At 42.0% G+C, this 15,566-nt stretch overlaps 1 protein-coding gene and 1 non-coding gene across 5 annotated transcripts in view; both read right to left on the bottom strand.

Moving 5' to 3' along the window:
• Window positions 1-1,808: 1,808 nt before the first annotated feature.
• Fastkd1 (FAST kinase domains 1) overlaps window positions 1,809-15,566 on the bottom strand; it is a 51,691-nt gene continuing 37,933 nt past the window's right edge. For 3 of the 4 annotated variants that reach the window (XM_004634775.3, XM_023719076.1, XM_023719074.1), the window contains 6 exons: window positions 10,939-11,067; window positions 9,092-9,223; window positions 7,864-7,977; window positions 4,654-4,792; window positions 3,524-3,638; window positions 1,809-2,617 (listed from right to left, as the gene is read on the bottom strand). In XM_004634775.3, the coding sequence (XP_004634832.2) occupies window positions 2,522-2,617; window positions 3,524-3,638; window positions 4,654-4,792; window positions 7,864-7,977; window positions 9,092-9,223; window positions 10,939-11,067 (725 nt within the window). In that variant the 3' untranslated portion in view covers window positions 1,809-2,521. The remainder of the gene's footprint in view (window positions 2,618-3,523; window positions 3,639-4,653; window positions 4,793-7,863; window positions 7,978-9,091; window positions 9,224-10,938; window positions 11,068-15,566) is intronic. The other variant, XM_023719075.1, reaches the window with a different exon arrangement.
• LOC111817658 lies at window positions 5,275-5,378 on the bottom strand. Its single transcript, XR_002821802.1, has one exon. It is a non-coding gene; the product is annotated as a U6 spliceosomal RNA (small nuclear RNA).

Here is a 15,566-nt window from a genome sequence, read left to right as displayed (position 1 = left end):
TTGCCTGGCAAGCTCAAGGACCTGAGTTCAATCCCCGGTTCCGCAAAAAATAAAAAATAAAATAAGGTTGTGGATGTAGTTCAGTGTGAAGGCCCTGGAATCAACTCCCAATATCAAAACAAAATAAAAACCCAAGTCAATGGGGGCCTGGCCCTAGCTCAGTTCTTTAAGTGGCTGCTTCCACAAAGCTGTCAGCCTCAGGTAGTTCGATCCCCTCAACACTCCAGTCAGCCAAAAGTGCCCTGAAGGCATTCGAGGAACAAAAAAACCCCAAAAAACAAAAAACCCAAGTCAAATAAAACATATATGTTCACACAGCTTTATTTTCTCTATCATAAATATGGAAATATATTAAACAAAAATCAGCCCTATTTTGGATCTTGATTGCTTTTCTATATTGAAAAATACCGATCTGAGCCAGGTGTGGTGATGCGCAACTGTTATCCCTGCACTCTGGAGGCTGAAGCAGGAGGATCACCACAGGTTTGAGGCCAGCCTGGGCTATATAGTGAGTTTAAGGGCAGCCTAAACTTTATAGTGAGACCCTGTCTCAAAAAAAAAAAAAAAAAATCCATGATCTATATGACTGATCCATGATTTCAACCATGAGCACACAGTCAATAAATCCCAAAGGTTAGAAGCCCAAAAATTCCTTCAGCAGATTTTTTTTTTTTTTTTTTGGTGAAACTGGGGATTGAACTCAGGCCCTTATGCTTGCCAGGGAAGCACTTATTCTACTGAGCCATCTCCCCAGGCCCAACCTTCAGCAGATTAAACTGCTAGGAGGAGAAAATAGTAGAGAAGGCTGCTTAGCAGACAAGGTTAAAGGCAAGGGATGGGGGAAATGAGGGCCAAAGATTCACTCCTGGGAGAGAAAATTCTAAGTGCTTACCATTAAACAGAATAGAGTTCTGGGGAGATGGTGAGGGGGTGAACACCACAGAGGCTTTCCAAGATTTGGTGTCCAGACACAGGAATACAGACACGTGAAGAAGAGAGGGAGGGAAGTGGGTCCCTGACAGGGAACTGAAGCAAGAATTGAAGCCCAGCAGGGGAGATAGCGGCATAAGCACCTGCTTGGCAAGTGCAAGGGCCTGAATTCAATCACTGGTACAGGGAAAAAGAAAAAGAAAGAATTGAAGCCCGAGGGGAGAGTAAGAGACTTCAACAAAAAAAAAGTGATCAACAGCGCTCCTCCTGAGCCCTGACGGTGTGCTCCAACCTGCAGAGGCACAGTGTCTACTGGTGACTGCAGAGGTCTCAGTGGAAAAACTCACAGCAGAAGGGAGCACTACACGCAGCGGATTCAGTTCTGCCCGCCCCCAGGAGAGGGCGATCTGCTGGAGCCACCCTGAAAGGGCCGGACTGAGCTCAGATCTCAGCAGCTTTGCGCTGCAGCTGTCTAGCCACGCCCCATGTCGAGGCCAGGTGCAACCGAGTTCAGTCTGGCCAGTGGTCTAGAAGCAGAGCTCAAGCCAACAGGAGGCGCGCAGAGTGCTGCAGGCTGAGCAAACTGGGGTCCAGCCTCACACCCAGAAACCAGCCTGCAGGTTAGTGGAACTAAGGGTGCAGGCTCGCTGGGGGGATCAACATGATGGTGCCCGTGGTGGCTTCCAGTGACAGCAGAGATATGCCGTTAAGTGGACTCATTTTTAGTCCTCTTTTCTCATTTTTGTTTTTTTTCTGATCTTGTTTTTATATGAATATGAACACTGTTTCTAGTTTTTTGTTGTTGTCCTGTTCTTGTTTTTAATTTCTTCCTTCTGTTGTTCCCTCCTGTCTTTATCAGTTTCCCTAAATTTCTGTAATCTTCCTTTGTCCTCCAGCGCGGCTTCTAATTTCTCTTCCTCCTCTTTCTCTATTTCCCCCCCCTTTAACTTTCCCCCCAAAGAGTAAAAGCCCCATGCTGAGGGCATGTTTGTTGTATACAATTTTTGCGTTTGTTTTAGATTTTGTTATATAACCACAAATGTCGCTCATATGGTTAAAGGTGGCAAATTAATAGTTACCACAGTTTGGAATTTTCTAGCCTGAGTTTGATGCTGCTGTTATTGTTAATTGTACTACCTCAGCCAAGGTGATACAACTGTTCCAAGCAGTTGGTCCTCTGGTATGCCAAGGCTGAGACTGCCTGAGGGTCATTCACGATATTACAGGCCAGTAGAAAAGAACCAGGGGCTGGGCCAACCAGGCAGCAACTTGTCATTCACAATAAATTAAAGGAATGTTTTTTGTTTTTTTGAGACAGGGTCTCATTGTAGTACAGGCTGACCTTGAAGCCCATTATGTAGTCCACAGCAATCCTCCTGCCTCGGTCTCCCCAGTGCTAGCTAGGATTATAGGCATGAGCCTGCACAATCGACAACCTGCTTGCTCTGCCTGACCCAAAATGGGTCTTTTGTTATTCTCAAACATATCAGGCAGCTTTCCACCTCAGGATATTTGTGCTTATCCAGTCAGGGCCACTTAAGTATAACACACACAAACATGACGCACCATGAGAACTCCTTTTAAATGAAACTCATGATTTCCCATCCCCAAATATGCGCTGTCGCAGATAGTCCACGTGAGCATCCTGGATGGACAGGGCCATGGAGTTCCACTCGAAGTGCGGAATCTGGAAGGTAAGCAAGGGGGCCGGGGTGAAAGTCTCCACAGTGACCAAGAGCATCGGGGTGACAGCAACAGCCCTGAGGGCAGCTGTGGGAAACCCGTGAATCGTGGTCACACACGGAAGACGGCTACGCACAGAACTAGCCCTTCCTCCCAAGACTGGCCCTCTCCGCCTTGACTCCCCCGGGGGTTGTGCGCATGTGCAGCATCAGCTCCACTGAAGACATTTTCATCTCTTTTTTGTATTTTAGGGAAGGGTCTACAGGGTGTTCAGGGTCTCACTACTAGATCGGACTCTTGGTGATCCGCCTGTTTACAGCCTCCCAAGTGCTGGGATTACAGGTGTGCACCACCATGCCCAGTCTCAATCCCAGTCTCAGCGCATCCTGGGGGCGGGGCCAGCTCGGCAGGCCCCAGGATTGAACCACCAGCCCCTGCACCTCCTTGCAGGTGCTTTAATCCGCTGAGCTATTTGGCTGGCTCATAACTGTTCATTTCTTATGCTACTAAAAACATGTTGTAGGCTGGGGATATAGCTCAGTGGCTTAAACACCTGCTTTGTTAAGCGCAAGGTCCTGGGTTCAATCCCCAGAACCGCAAAAAAAAAAAAAAAAAAAGATAAAAACATGTTCTATATCACAGACATCCTAATATGCCATTTTGAATATGAAAAATTCTGGAATTTTCAGAATTAAAGGATAAAGTTTAAAAGGAAATACCTCTATAACCAGTGTCACTGTGCTTTTTATTTTATTATTTTTTTTAAATATAGTTAAGGCTGGCCTTAAAAATTACTATTCATCTCAGTTGGCCTTGGATTTACAGTGATCCTCCAGAATTCTGGGCTTAGAGGAGTCTGCCACCCAGACTCTGTGGTATTCAGAGGATGAATTACATGAGTGTGTCATACCTGGATTACACGATAGCCCAAAATCTCTAAATGTCGTTTTTTCATAGCAGATTTTCCTTTTAAGTGAGGAATATTTTTACAAAAAGCTCTTGAGTCCAAAAATTCGAATGCAATCCTAGACAAGAAAAAAAAAATAAATACTGTATTTTCAAAATTAAAATGAGCAAATTGAATAACTACAAACCTTTCAGGAACTAGAATATATAAGATAATAAAAGCCAGATGAGTATAAATGTTATTTTTCTATTTAAGAAATTAGTAACTAGGGCTAGGGATGAGGCTAAGTGGTAGAGTGCCTGCCTCCATGCACAAAGCCCTGAGTTCAAGCCCCAGCCCCACCACCACCACCACCAAAAACAAAAGAGAAATTAGGAATTGATAACAAACTTATTTGCTTAGGGCTGGCCTGATAGCTCAGAAGACTAAAGTGCCTGTTTAGGCACAGCGCAGCAGCCTGGGTTCATCCCCATTGTGCTGTGCCGCCCCCCTCCCGGGGTGTGCTGAGACTTGTGGTTGTGGTGCCTGTAATCCCAGCGCTTGGGAGGCTGAAAACGGAGAATCACTGAGTCCGATCTACATAGTAAGACCCTGTAGACCCTGTACTAAATACTTTAAAAAATTATAAAATAAAATAAAACCCCTATTTGTTTAAACTAGATGATAGTAAAATGGCTTCCGGCTTTTGTCTGTTTGTTTCTTTGTCCAATATATACTTACTTTTTTTTCTTCAGTAAATACATATTACACACCTACCATCCATAAGGAGTTCACAGGTAGATCAAGCAACATGGCTTAGCACACAGGACAACGTGACAGAGCACACAGTAGGAATTGCAGGAGAGGAAGTGGTGGGTGCTCTGTGGACAGCACACAGTGGGTGGTGGACAGCACACAGTGGGTGGTGGACTCCCAGCCTACGTGACCTGCTCAGCACCTTGCTTAGAGACCTCCTCTTTGACCCAGTGAAGTAAGGCAGTGAGGCACAGGCACAGGAGGGTCACGGTGCGTGGGAAAACTGCACAAATTATAAGAGGAGCAGATGCTACCTCACTTGCTCCTTGAAAGCTGATGTCATAAAATAATGCCAAAGTTTCCATTTCGATAAAATCTGAAATTAAGAAATACATTACCTTTCAGCTCCAGGTGGAAGACTTGATCCAACTATTTTGATGTTTGATTCCCAGTACATTCTTCCTGGTTTTCCCAAAGTTGTATTATGGTTTCCATAAGAAAGTGGTTTTTTTCTTTTATCCAAGATACATTCAAAATCTTAAAGAAGTATAGGAATTAATGGTATAGTTAGGTAACTTCTTATAGGCAAACACTGAAGATGTACTTTTAAATTCATAAACATATGGATGTATACATACACATACATGCCTGAAAGAACAATAAACCTCCCTAATCATCCAATTTGTTTTTTAAGATTTGATCCATGGGCACCTCTCTTTGAAAACAATCAAAATCAATCTGCAATTCTTAACAAACTACAGCACAGACTGCCTTAGCACAAGGCCAGGCCAAATTGTATTAAGAAGTTTTAGCTCTTTCAGTCTCTTGGTCACCTTTGGAGGGAGCCAGAACAACTCATCTAAAAAGAAATAAGCTGCCATGCCAGCCCTGCACTCTGCACCTACGGGAGGACATAAAGGTATAATTTAAGAATCTCCTATTTGCAGATTTTTGCTATTCACAGCTGAACCCAATCTTGAGTAATGTAAAAGTGAAAAGAAGAGGCTGTGTCTTTTTTTAAAAATATGGACTGCGTCACGGATTTGCCTGTCATCCATGCGCAGGGGCCATGCTAATCTCTGCATCGATCCAGTTTTAGTATGTGTGCTGCCAAAGCGAGCATGAGAGGATGTGTCTATGCAAAATGAAAACACTCATGATGACCTGGTTCACTTCTTGCCCCGTGCAGAGCACACGTGTGCATGCGCACACATGCACACACTCGTGCACGCACACCCCAGCATTGTCATTCGATCATCCAGCCTCTGCCCCATTGTTACTTTTTCACAAAACGGCCCATAATCCTCTTCATAATGCCTTAAAATCTGCTTCCATTACGTTTCGAAACAGGGTCACACCATGTGGTTGAGACTGCCTTTAAAATTACTGTATGGGAGGCTGGGGGGATAGCTCAGGAGAATAAGCACTTGCCTGGCAAGTGCAGGGTCCTGAGTTCAATCCCCAGCACCACAAAAATATATAAATGAATAAATAAATAAATGAAGTAATCAATGATAAAAATCCACGCCATCCTGGTCTTCTCTAGTTCTTGGTCCTGATTTCTCAGTTCTTCCTCATCTGTCCTTTGTTTCTTGACCCTGTTTGTCACTGTTTCTCAAAAAGGACGTTATGCCAAAAGGAAAAAAAATGTGAACACAGTGAGGTTACCAACTTTATCATTGTTAGTATAGTAAAAATTGTATTTGATTCTGGCAAACACTACATTAATCAGATATTTTCTAAAAATATTATGCAATCTTCTTAAACTTTTATCTTTTTCATTTAAGGTATCAGGTTAGAGTCACATGCATAGTATCTTTGGAAATCTTAGTCCAGGTTGATAATTCAAGTTAGTTTTTGAGATTGTAATGGGTTAACTCACATTTTAGGCTATAAATGTAAATCTTGTGTTTCCTGTTGTGTGAAAATGTATACTTACCACTGTTCTAAGCTGTTTAGTAACTAGTGGCTGTTTCTTGCTTTTTGCTAGATAAAATTCCTATCTCACCAATTCCTGCAACCCTCACCAATTCCTGTAAGCAAAGTTAGATTACAGAGATGACTTCAAAAGGAAACTGAATGAGCTTTGACTTCTTGTAACCTCGGGCTATGCAAGGTTGCTGGCAGATACTCTCGTGCAAGATAACAAGAAACTAAAACAAAGCCCCAGGAAATTTAGTTTGAGCAGTGGTCACAGTGATCCTGCAAGCATTGTTTCGTGTCAGACAATGAATTTGTTTTACCAAACTGAATGTGGTTCTAGGTTTTAAAACCCCCTAGCTTCCTGTGCTAGCTACCTTTCGGTCTTCTGCATAGAGAGCTGATCAGGGGCCCTGAGCTCAGTAATAAACAGCTTTCCAAATTCCAATCTGGTTGATCTGGGTCCTATTCTGAGTGACCCATAACATAGATAAACTTAAAACAATGAATCATCAACACAATAGTTCATTTTCCCGACTTTAGGACACTGGATAGAGGAGAGAATCTTTGAAGAACCAGTGAGTCTTTTTTTGTTTGTTTTTTTGACACAGGTCTTGCTAGCCCAGACCTCCTGAGTGCTGAGATTACAAGTACGAGCCACCACTCCATGGATCCATGGAATCTCAACCAGATCTATACAATTGACCTTAAATTGTTTTTTTAAAAAACATCAAAATCCTGATGATTATCCAAAGTGGGCCATGAGAATTTGAGGATTAATGATATTCTACTTGTGTCTGTTTGTAAATTTTCATAACAACTAAGAATTTTTTTAGAATTATCTTTTTTTAAATCCCCAGTTCCGTCAAAAAAAAAAATCTTTTTTAAAATTCCAACTAATGAGATTGTTGCAGGCAGCCAAATTAGATAGAAATACTACAGGCAGTTAGACAGGGTCAGGCCCTCAAGGAGACAAGATGGAAGACAAGCTAACTTTGCAACTTTGAAGAGACAGACACTCCCATTGGGGCACATCTCAAGATGAAGACAAAAAGAGGAAACACAGCTACATACTTCCCTAGGGATGGGCATCAGGGATTGATATCCTAAATAGGTATCAATGACTTTGAAAGAGCCCAAATGAGTCACCAGCCCAACCCCCAACAGGAAGAGACCCTGTCCCACATTAATGCCCCCTTGCTATGACTTTCCTCATTTGGTACTGGATTTAATCAATTTTACCTGAGCAATGGTGCTTGTAATCTCATTGGTTGACCATAGTTTTGTCCCACCTCATGCCCACCTAAGTGAGTTCTCATGCCTTTTCCCCACCTTAGATCCGCCTCACCACATGGTTTTCCTCTATAAAAGTCCCTAGAAGAGACAACTTCTGAGGGGAACAACCCACTCGGGTCCCACTCCTGTCCCTCTCTCGGACAGGAGCTTTCTTTCCCTCAATAAATATATTCTGCTCATAACCTCCATTTGTTCTTAAAATTTATTCTTTGGTTTTAGAGAACATGAACTCATCCAGGTCAGGTCAGGAGATCATTTTTCCCTATGTCCTTTGGAGGTTCCCTATATCATTTGGAGGTCACCCACCTGAGATCAGATTTTCTCCCTGTATCAAGATGATTCTATTAAAATTAGTTTGGTTCTCAGTAGGTGGTTCTCAATTAGCAACTTACCTACTCTGTGGTAATATGGCGAAAAAACAGAGGCTTTGACAAAATTGGGTCCTCCTAGTACCTCTGCCAGAATTTTATACAGCTGCTGTTGTGCTCCATTCATGATGCCAGTATCTTTACAAAAATAAAAATAGAAAGTTCACTTCAGTTAATCAGATTTTGAATGACTGTCCAAAGTCTACAAACTGAATAGGACTATTTCCAATACTCCAAATAAGAACTCTGATGTAATACCACCAAATTAAATATAAGATCTTGCTCTTAAAAGATTTAGTTTCCTAATTCGGAAATTCCTTTTTTTTTTTTTTTTTTTTTTTTGGCTTTTTGAGACTGGGTTTCACTATATAGTTCAGGCTGGCCTTGAACTCTTAATCCTCCTGCCCCAACAGCCTAAGTGCTGAGATCATGGCATGCGCCACCGCACCCAGCAAGAAATTCTTATAACAAAGCTTACCTACAATGTGAACAGGGGATGGCCTTCTTGGAAAGTCTACTGCCACGTTTAGATTTAACAATAATAATGTCCTACCCACAAACTTACTTCATAATTATTATTTTTTTTAATGTATTTTAGGGGCCAGGGAGATAGCTCAATAGACTAAGTACTTGCTTGGCAAGCACAAGGCCCTGAGTTCCATCCCTGTTACCACCCCCCAAAAAAAAATGTATTTTAGTACAGGGACTACAGGGTTTCACTACACCGATTGGACTCGTAGTGATCCTCCTGTTTTCAGCCTCCCAAGTGCTGGGATTACAGGTGAGCACCACCACACCCAGTCTCATTTGCTTCTCGGAGTGCCCAGGGGCAGGGATCAAACCTGTCTCTGTGGCTAAGTGTTGGGCGCCGGCGCCCTACATGCTTGCCCTCCCCCACGGGGGATTTCCAGAGCTACGCTTAACCTCTGCTGGCGCATTCTATTTGGCTAAGAGCTGTTACAACCAGGCACTTGCCCATTGGCCGGTTTAAGACACGCAGCCTTATTTGATTGGTCCTGGGGAGTATAAAAGAGGATGTTACGGAAGGTCCGGGTTAGTTTGGCGGAGGAGTTAGGGAATTAGTTCCGGAGAGAAGTTCGGGGGAGAGAAGAATAAAGAGAAGCTTAAGCACCATCTGACTCGCGTGTGATTTCAACGAGCGCCCGACAGCTAAGCAGGCACTTTAGTCCACTGAGCTATTTGGCCAGCCCCCATAATTAAATTTCATATCTCACAAGAAGGAAATTCAAACCTTTATTATGCTGTTGTTGACAGAAGCGGTCATGAAACCACGGAATCTGAAATTCAGGGCATTCCAAGCAGACAGCTCTATTCAACTCCATCAGACGAAACTGGACCTTGCTATTCAGAAGTGAACCTAAAACTGAAATGAAAAATAAAACACTCATGGGTTTTGGTAGTTTGGACCTAGCAGAAAACAACTCATTTCTTCATATTTTTTTCTTTTTCCTCCAGGTACTAAGGATTGAACTCCAAACTTTGCGATTTCTAGGCAGGCGCTTATGCTGCTAAGCTATCTCTCTGGCCCTTTTCTCACTACACTTATCCCTACTATTAGGTATACTTGTATTCTCCTATTATATAAAATCATTTCACTTGTATACAAATGCTTTATATTTTAAAATTACTACATTCAGTAGCATGATCAGAATCAACTTCTACACTGCTATTAATTGTACATTTAAAAATTACTTTTTTCTTTTTCTTTTTTTTTTATAGTCAGCTTAGTCCACCCTGGGGGCAGGGCTGGCATGGCATGTGGTGCTGGGGATCAAACCAAGGTCCCTGCATGCTTGCCTAAGCAGGCGCTTTAGACTACTGAGCTATCTTGCCAGGCCTAACAGTTCTTTTTTTTTTTTTGGAAGCAGGGTCTTGCTATGTAGTTTAGGCTGGCCTGGACTCACTATATAGCCCAAGCTGGCTTCAAACTTCAGGCGATCCTCTTGTAAGCACCTTCATACCTCTGGTAATACATTTTATGTAGCCCAGGTGTTATGGCACATGACTGTAATCATACTACATAGGAGGCTGAGGCAGGAGGATCACTGTGAGTTCAAGGCCAGCCTGGGCTACATAGGGAGATCCTGTCTCACAACACACATACAAACATACACATACACATGGGGGTGGGGGGGAAGGAAAAGAAAGAAAAGGAAGGGAGAAAGGAATGAAGAAAAAAAGAACTACTCTGAAACATTAAAAGTAGGGGACAGTTATTAAGGATTTAACTCAGTGGAACAGCGCCGCCCAGCAAGTATGAGATCCTGAGCATTAATTCCCCCCAAAAATTAAAAAATTAAAGCAAATAAAATATCAAAAGTAGTTTTAGGCAGAGAATGTAGCTCAATGGTTGAGCACTTACCTAGCATGTGTGAAGCCCTCGGTTCAATCCCCAGTACCAATCAATCAATGAAGCAGTTTTACTTGGTGGTAAAATTATGGATCTATCTATCTTTCTTTCCTTCTCTTTTTTTTTGAGACAGGGTCTCACCATGTAGGCCACGCTGGCCTCTGCCTTGGTGTATCGTTAGGATATGTACTTCCCTGAGCTTGTAATTCTCCTGCCTGAGTCTCCTAAATGCTGGGATTATAAGTAATGGCCACAACACCTGGCTTTTACTTTTCATTTCATATTTTTATGTGTTTTCCAATCTTTTTACAATAGTCATGACAAGAAAAATTTTAGTGGTGCTAGAGATCAAACTCAAGGCCTCACGAACCTTAGGGAAGTACTCTACTCTGAGCGCTGGCCCCAGCCACCATGAAATACTTTTATCAACAGAAATGTTACTAATATTCAAACACGTCAGCAGGCGCTGGGCGTGGTGGCACACAGATGTCATCCCAGTGCTCTGAGAGGCTGAGACAGGGGATGGTGAGTTTGGGGCATAGTCTGAGCAATTTAGGACCTTGGGGAGACCCTGTCTCAAGCTGGAGGAAAACTAAAAAAAGGGTTGGCAACAGCTAGTGTGAAAGCCTTGGGTTTATTCCCCAGGACAAGGAGAAAGAAAAGCTTCTAAAGGGGAAGAGCTGAAATCTGGAATATAAAATACAGGAGATAATTTAATTTATACATACTTTCAAGCTGAGAATCTAATCTGGCTAAGAACTGGATGTTAAAAATTGCCTTCAGCAGATCTTCTGGAAAATATTCAAGGGTGGCGAAAGACAAACCAAGAAACACTAACATGAGAGGATCCAATGTACCTGAAAGAAAATTAAAATTAAAATTAAATTAGGATGTACAGCTGCTCCACGTACACATGTGTTTATCCAGATCAAGTTAAGTTTTTAAAAAGTGAGAAACACAGACAAAACTAATCCACTCTGCTTGCAAATCAGGAAGGGTGGCCAGCTCTCGGTGTGGCAGAGTAAGAACCGGCGAGGGAAGGGTTCTGGGGGGACACTGTCCAGGTACCGAGTCCCCAGGTGATTCCATTTGTGAAAATTCAAACTATTACACTAAGGTAAATGAATGTTACTGCTGTTATTACACTTAAGCCGCTGCCTGGAAAAGAGAAAAAAATCAAAACCAAAGGACAGTGGTGCACAGAGAAGCTGTGTCTGGGGACCCCCAGCGCTTCAGGTAGTGCTCTAAGCCCCGGGGCATCCCGAATGGCTCTGGTGGCAGCAGCAGCGGGTATTTCCTCTGCTCCACGAGTCCCCGTACAGTGCAGTAGCGAGCTGGCGGGCTGCTCAGGAACAGCTGCTCTCTGGGGACTTAGATTCCAGGCTGAGCACAGGCTGAGGTTCCGGTGTTGCCTTCACGTTGCCCACCACCCATCACCCACAGCGAGGCAGACATTTTGAGGTGGGGCCAACTAAAATGCCCCACTGGCGTTATTTTATAAAGGACAGAAAAGCCTTTCCCTCTGGATTTTTTGCTGAATTTATTTGGTATTTTGAGGCAGAGTTTCACTAGCTCAGACTGGCCTTGAACTCACAGTGTAGACCCCACCCCCGGCCTTCAACTACCACACTCTCTTACCTCAGCTTCCCAAGTGCTAGGATTTCAGGTGTGTGCCACCACATCTGGCATACATTTATTTAATAAAGTAAGGCCAAGTCACAAATGAGATTAACAGTAATGATCTCCACCAGCAAAACTTTTCTATCAAAACTAATCTATATTCAGGGGCCAGGGAGATGGCTCAGTGGAATAAGTGCTTCCCTGGCAAGCACAAGGGTCTGAGTTCAATCCCCGGTTCTGGGAAAAAAGTCAAAGAAATGAAAAAAAAAAAAAAAAAAAAGAAAAAGAAAAAGAAAGAACTAATCTATATTCAAAATGAAGGAGGTTGGGTGAGGTGAAGCAAGGCCAGATGGGGTGGTGCACACCTGTACTCCCAGCACTAGGGAGGCTGAGGCAGGAGGATGACTGCAAGCTTAAGACCAGTCTGGGCTAGAAAGTGAGCTCAAGGCCAGCCTGAACTGCATAGTGAGACTCTGTTCAAAATAATGATGATGAAGGAAATTATTGCTCCAGTTAACTAATTTTATTATAAATGTCTCTGAGGCTTTTTCAAACATTAAGTGGGCTGGATGCGATAGTGCACAACTCTAATCCTAGCCCTTGGAGGGGGAAGCAGCAGGATCACAGCTATGAGTCTAGCCTGGGTAATTCAGCAAGACTCTATCTCAAAATATAACATAAAGTGCGGAGACTATAGCTCAATCCTCTTCGGGTTCAATTCTCAGTACATGTGTGGGGCACATTAACTATTATAAGTCCAGGGATATAGCTCAGTGGCACAGTGCCTGCCTGGCAAGCACAAGGTCCTGAGTTCCATTCCTAGTACTAAATTAATTAATTAATTAACTTCTATCAAAAAGAAACAATTAGATATTACATACTTTCACATATGATATAAAGTTACATAGCACCAAAAAACAGGTATTTTTCCTCTGAACTTAATCGAGTTTTTTAACTTCTAGTTCACTAAAATAGATGAGATGGGGGCCGGGGAGATGGCTCAGTAGGATAAGCGCTTGACTGGCAAATGCAAGGATCTGAGTTCAATCCCCGGTTCCGCCAAAAATTAAATAAATAAATAAATAAAATAGATGAGATGGAAGAACAAGTTAAAACAAATCAGTCAGATAAATCCATAATGTAATACAATCTATAATAAAGGATACCTGTCACACAGGAGCTATCACAAAGAATCCACAACTGTGATCTCATCTTATTAAATAGCTTTTGCACAGCAAGAAAAGCCATCAACAGAGTGGAGAGACAACCCACAATGTGGGAAAAAATTGTTTGTTAGCTGTTCCTCACACAAAGGATTACTATCCTGAACATAAAACATAAAATAACTATTTTTTTCATATAAAAAGAACATATAAATAAATGAAATAAAATAAATCAGACCTCCCAAATTTAAAGATTAGTCCAAAAATGGGTATCTGAGATGAATATACATTTCTCAGATAAAAAAATACAAACAGCAAATATACAAAATGTTCAACATCACTGTTTATTTGAGAGATGCAAGTTAAAACAACACTGAGGCTGGTGAGATGGCTCAGTGGTCTAAAGCACCTACTTAGAACAAGCTAAGCTAAGCAAAGCACAGGGACCGCGGTTCAATCCCCCAGCACCACATGCCAGCCAGCCCTGCCCCCTGGTGGGCTGAGCTGGCCACACACAGACACAAAATAAATGAATAAATATTAAAAAAAAAACAACAAACCACACTGAGATTCCATCTCACTCCAGATCTCACCCCAGAAAGAATGGCTATTATGAAGAAATGAACCAATAATGAATGCTAGAGGGGCTGTGGGGAAAACTATTGGTGGGAATGTAGACTGGGTACAACCACTGTGAAAATCAGTGTGGAGATTCCTAAAAAAACTAGGATTAGAGGTTGGTCCTACTCAACCCAGCTACTCCCCTTCTGGGTATCTTCCCAAAATTAAAAACATCATACCATAGCAAGATACTTGCACTCATGTTTATAGCATGACAATTCATAATAGCTATATCTTGGATGCAACCTAAATGTCCATGAACCGAGAAATAGGTAAAAAGATGCTAGGCATTTTTATATAAGGGAGTATTCCTCAGCTATAAAGAAATGTAAACTTGAGGCTTTTCTAGGTAAATGGAGGCCTACATTTATGGTCTCCGGACCGTACTCATAAATGAAATAAATCAAACCCACATGTATAAACATCACATTATCTCCCTAGTATGAGAAGCTAAAAGAGTAAATAGGACTTAAGATGTACAACAAATAATGTGAAGTGGGAAGAAATTGTTCAAAAGGAAAGAGAAACTAGGATGGGTGAAAAGAGAAAAGAAGGGAAAAAAAAAAAAGTATATATGCACACAAGATAGTTAAGATAGTTATACTGGTAATTTCTCTTTGTTCACTGAAAAGAAAGGTTTACACTAATATTTGGACAGTTAAATGCCTATATCTTACACTATTAATAACTAATTCGAAGATAACAGTATGGGGAGCTGGGGAGATGGCTCAGTGGAAAAAGCGCTTCCCTGGCAAGCACAAGGGCCTGAGTTCAATCCCTGGTTCTCCCCCCGCAAAAAAAAAAAAAGAAAGAAAGAAAAGATAACAGTATGTAGTTTATTAACCATTGTTACTCTTCTATAATCTTATTTTAAAATTTTGTTTCATTCTTTTCTCTTTAAATAAAATTAAAGGGTTTGGAGATTTAGCTCAGTGATAAAACACTTATCTAGCAAGCCAGAAGCCCTGGGTATTGTCCTCAGCACCAATAAATAAATAAATAAAATTAAAATTAAAAATACTCCAAGAAATAAAATTTTAAAAAGATCAATCAGACAAATCCATATTGTGATACAACCTATAATGAATGGTTAATCTCTATTATAAGATAAATACTGGGAAAAAATAACATGAAAGAGAAAAAAATATAGACTAGGGGAGACAAACGAGTAACAACCAAAATGTGAATTTTGACTGGAACTATTCTAAAAAGTATTTTGGGAACAACTAGGCAAATTTATACATAAGCTGTCTGTCTATTAGATGTTTGGGGTTTGTGTGTGTGTGGCATCAGGGAATTGAACTCAGGACCTTGCATTTGCCAGGCAGGTGCTTATGCCACTGGGCTACCTCCCTGGCCCACTTGGGGACTATTAAATTTCTTTGGTGTGCTAGCAACATGTGGTGCTACAGGAGACTGTCATTATTCTTAGTAGCTGTATGCTACAGGAATTGAGGGCTCAAGGGCCAGGGAGATAGCTCAGTAGAATAAGCGCAAGGGCCTGAGTTCAATACCCAGTTCCGCTAAAAAAAAAGGAATTGAGGGCTCACGATTCCTATCAGGCACTGAAATGGCACAGAAAGAGTGTGCGAGAGATGAGGCACATATGAGAAAGTGGTAACAGTACTCGCCGCCAGCCTGAGCACACAGGCGTTCCCTGATCAATTCTTTCAATTTTTCACACAAGTTTGATGCTTCCCATAAAAAGCTCCCCCACGATACAAAATATGTATGTTTTGTCTTATACTTTAAGGTTCAGAATCCATGGTCATCTTAATGTCATTGCTGAGACACAAGATCCAACACTCAGTCAAGAGGAGGAGAGGCTTATTTTGGCTCCTGCTTCACTCCATAGTCAGCTGACCTCACGGCAGAACAGCCTGGCAAGGAATGGCTGGAACCACCTGCCAAGCCAGGTAGTCACAGAGTGATGGGAGGAGACAGGAGGGAGA

The sequence above is a fragment of the Octodon degus genome, unplaced genomic scaffold (genome assembly GCF_000260255.1).
Source record: "Octodon degus isolate 3935 unplaced genomic scaffold, OctDeg1.0 scaffold00065, whole genome shotgun sequence".
Lineage (NCBI taxonomy): Eukaryota > Metazoa > Chordata > Mammalia > Rodentia > Octodontidae > Octodon > Octodon degus.
This window is presented reverse-complemented; position numbering and strand designations above follow the sequence as displayed.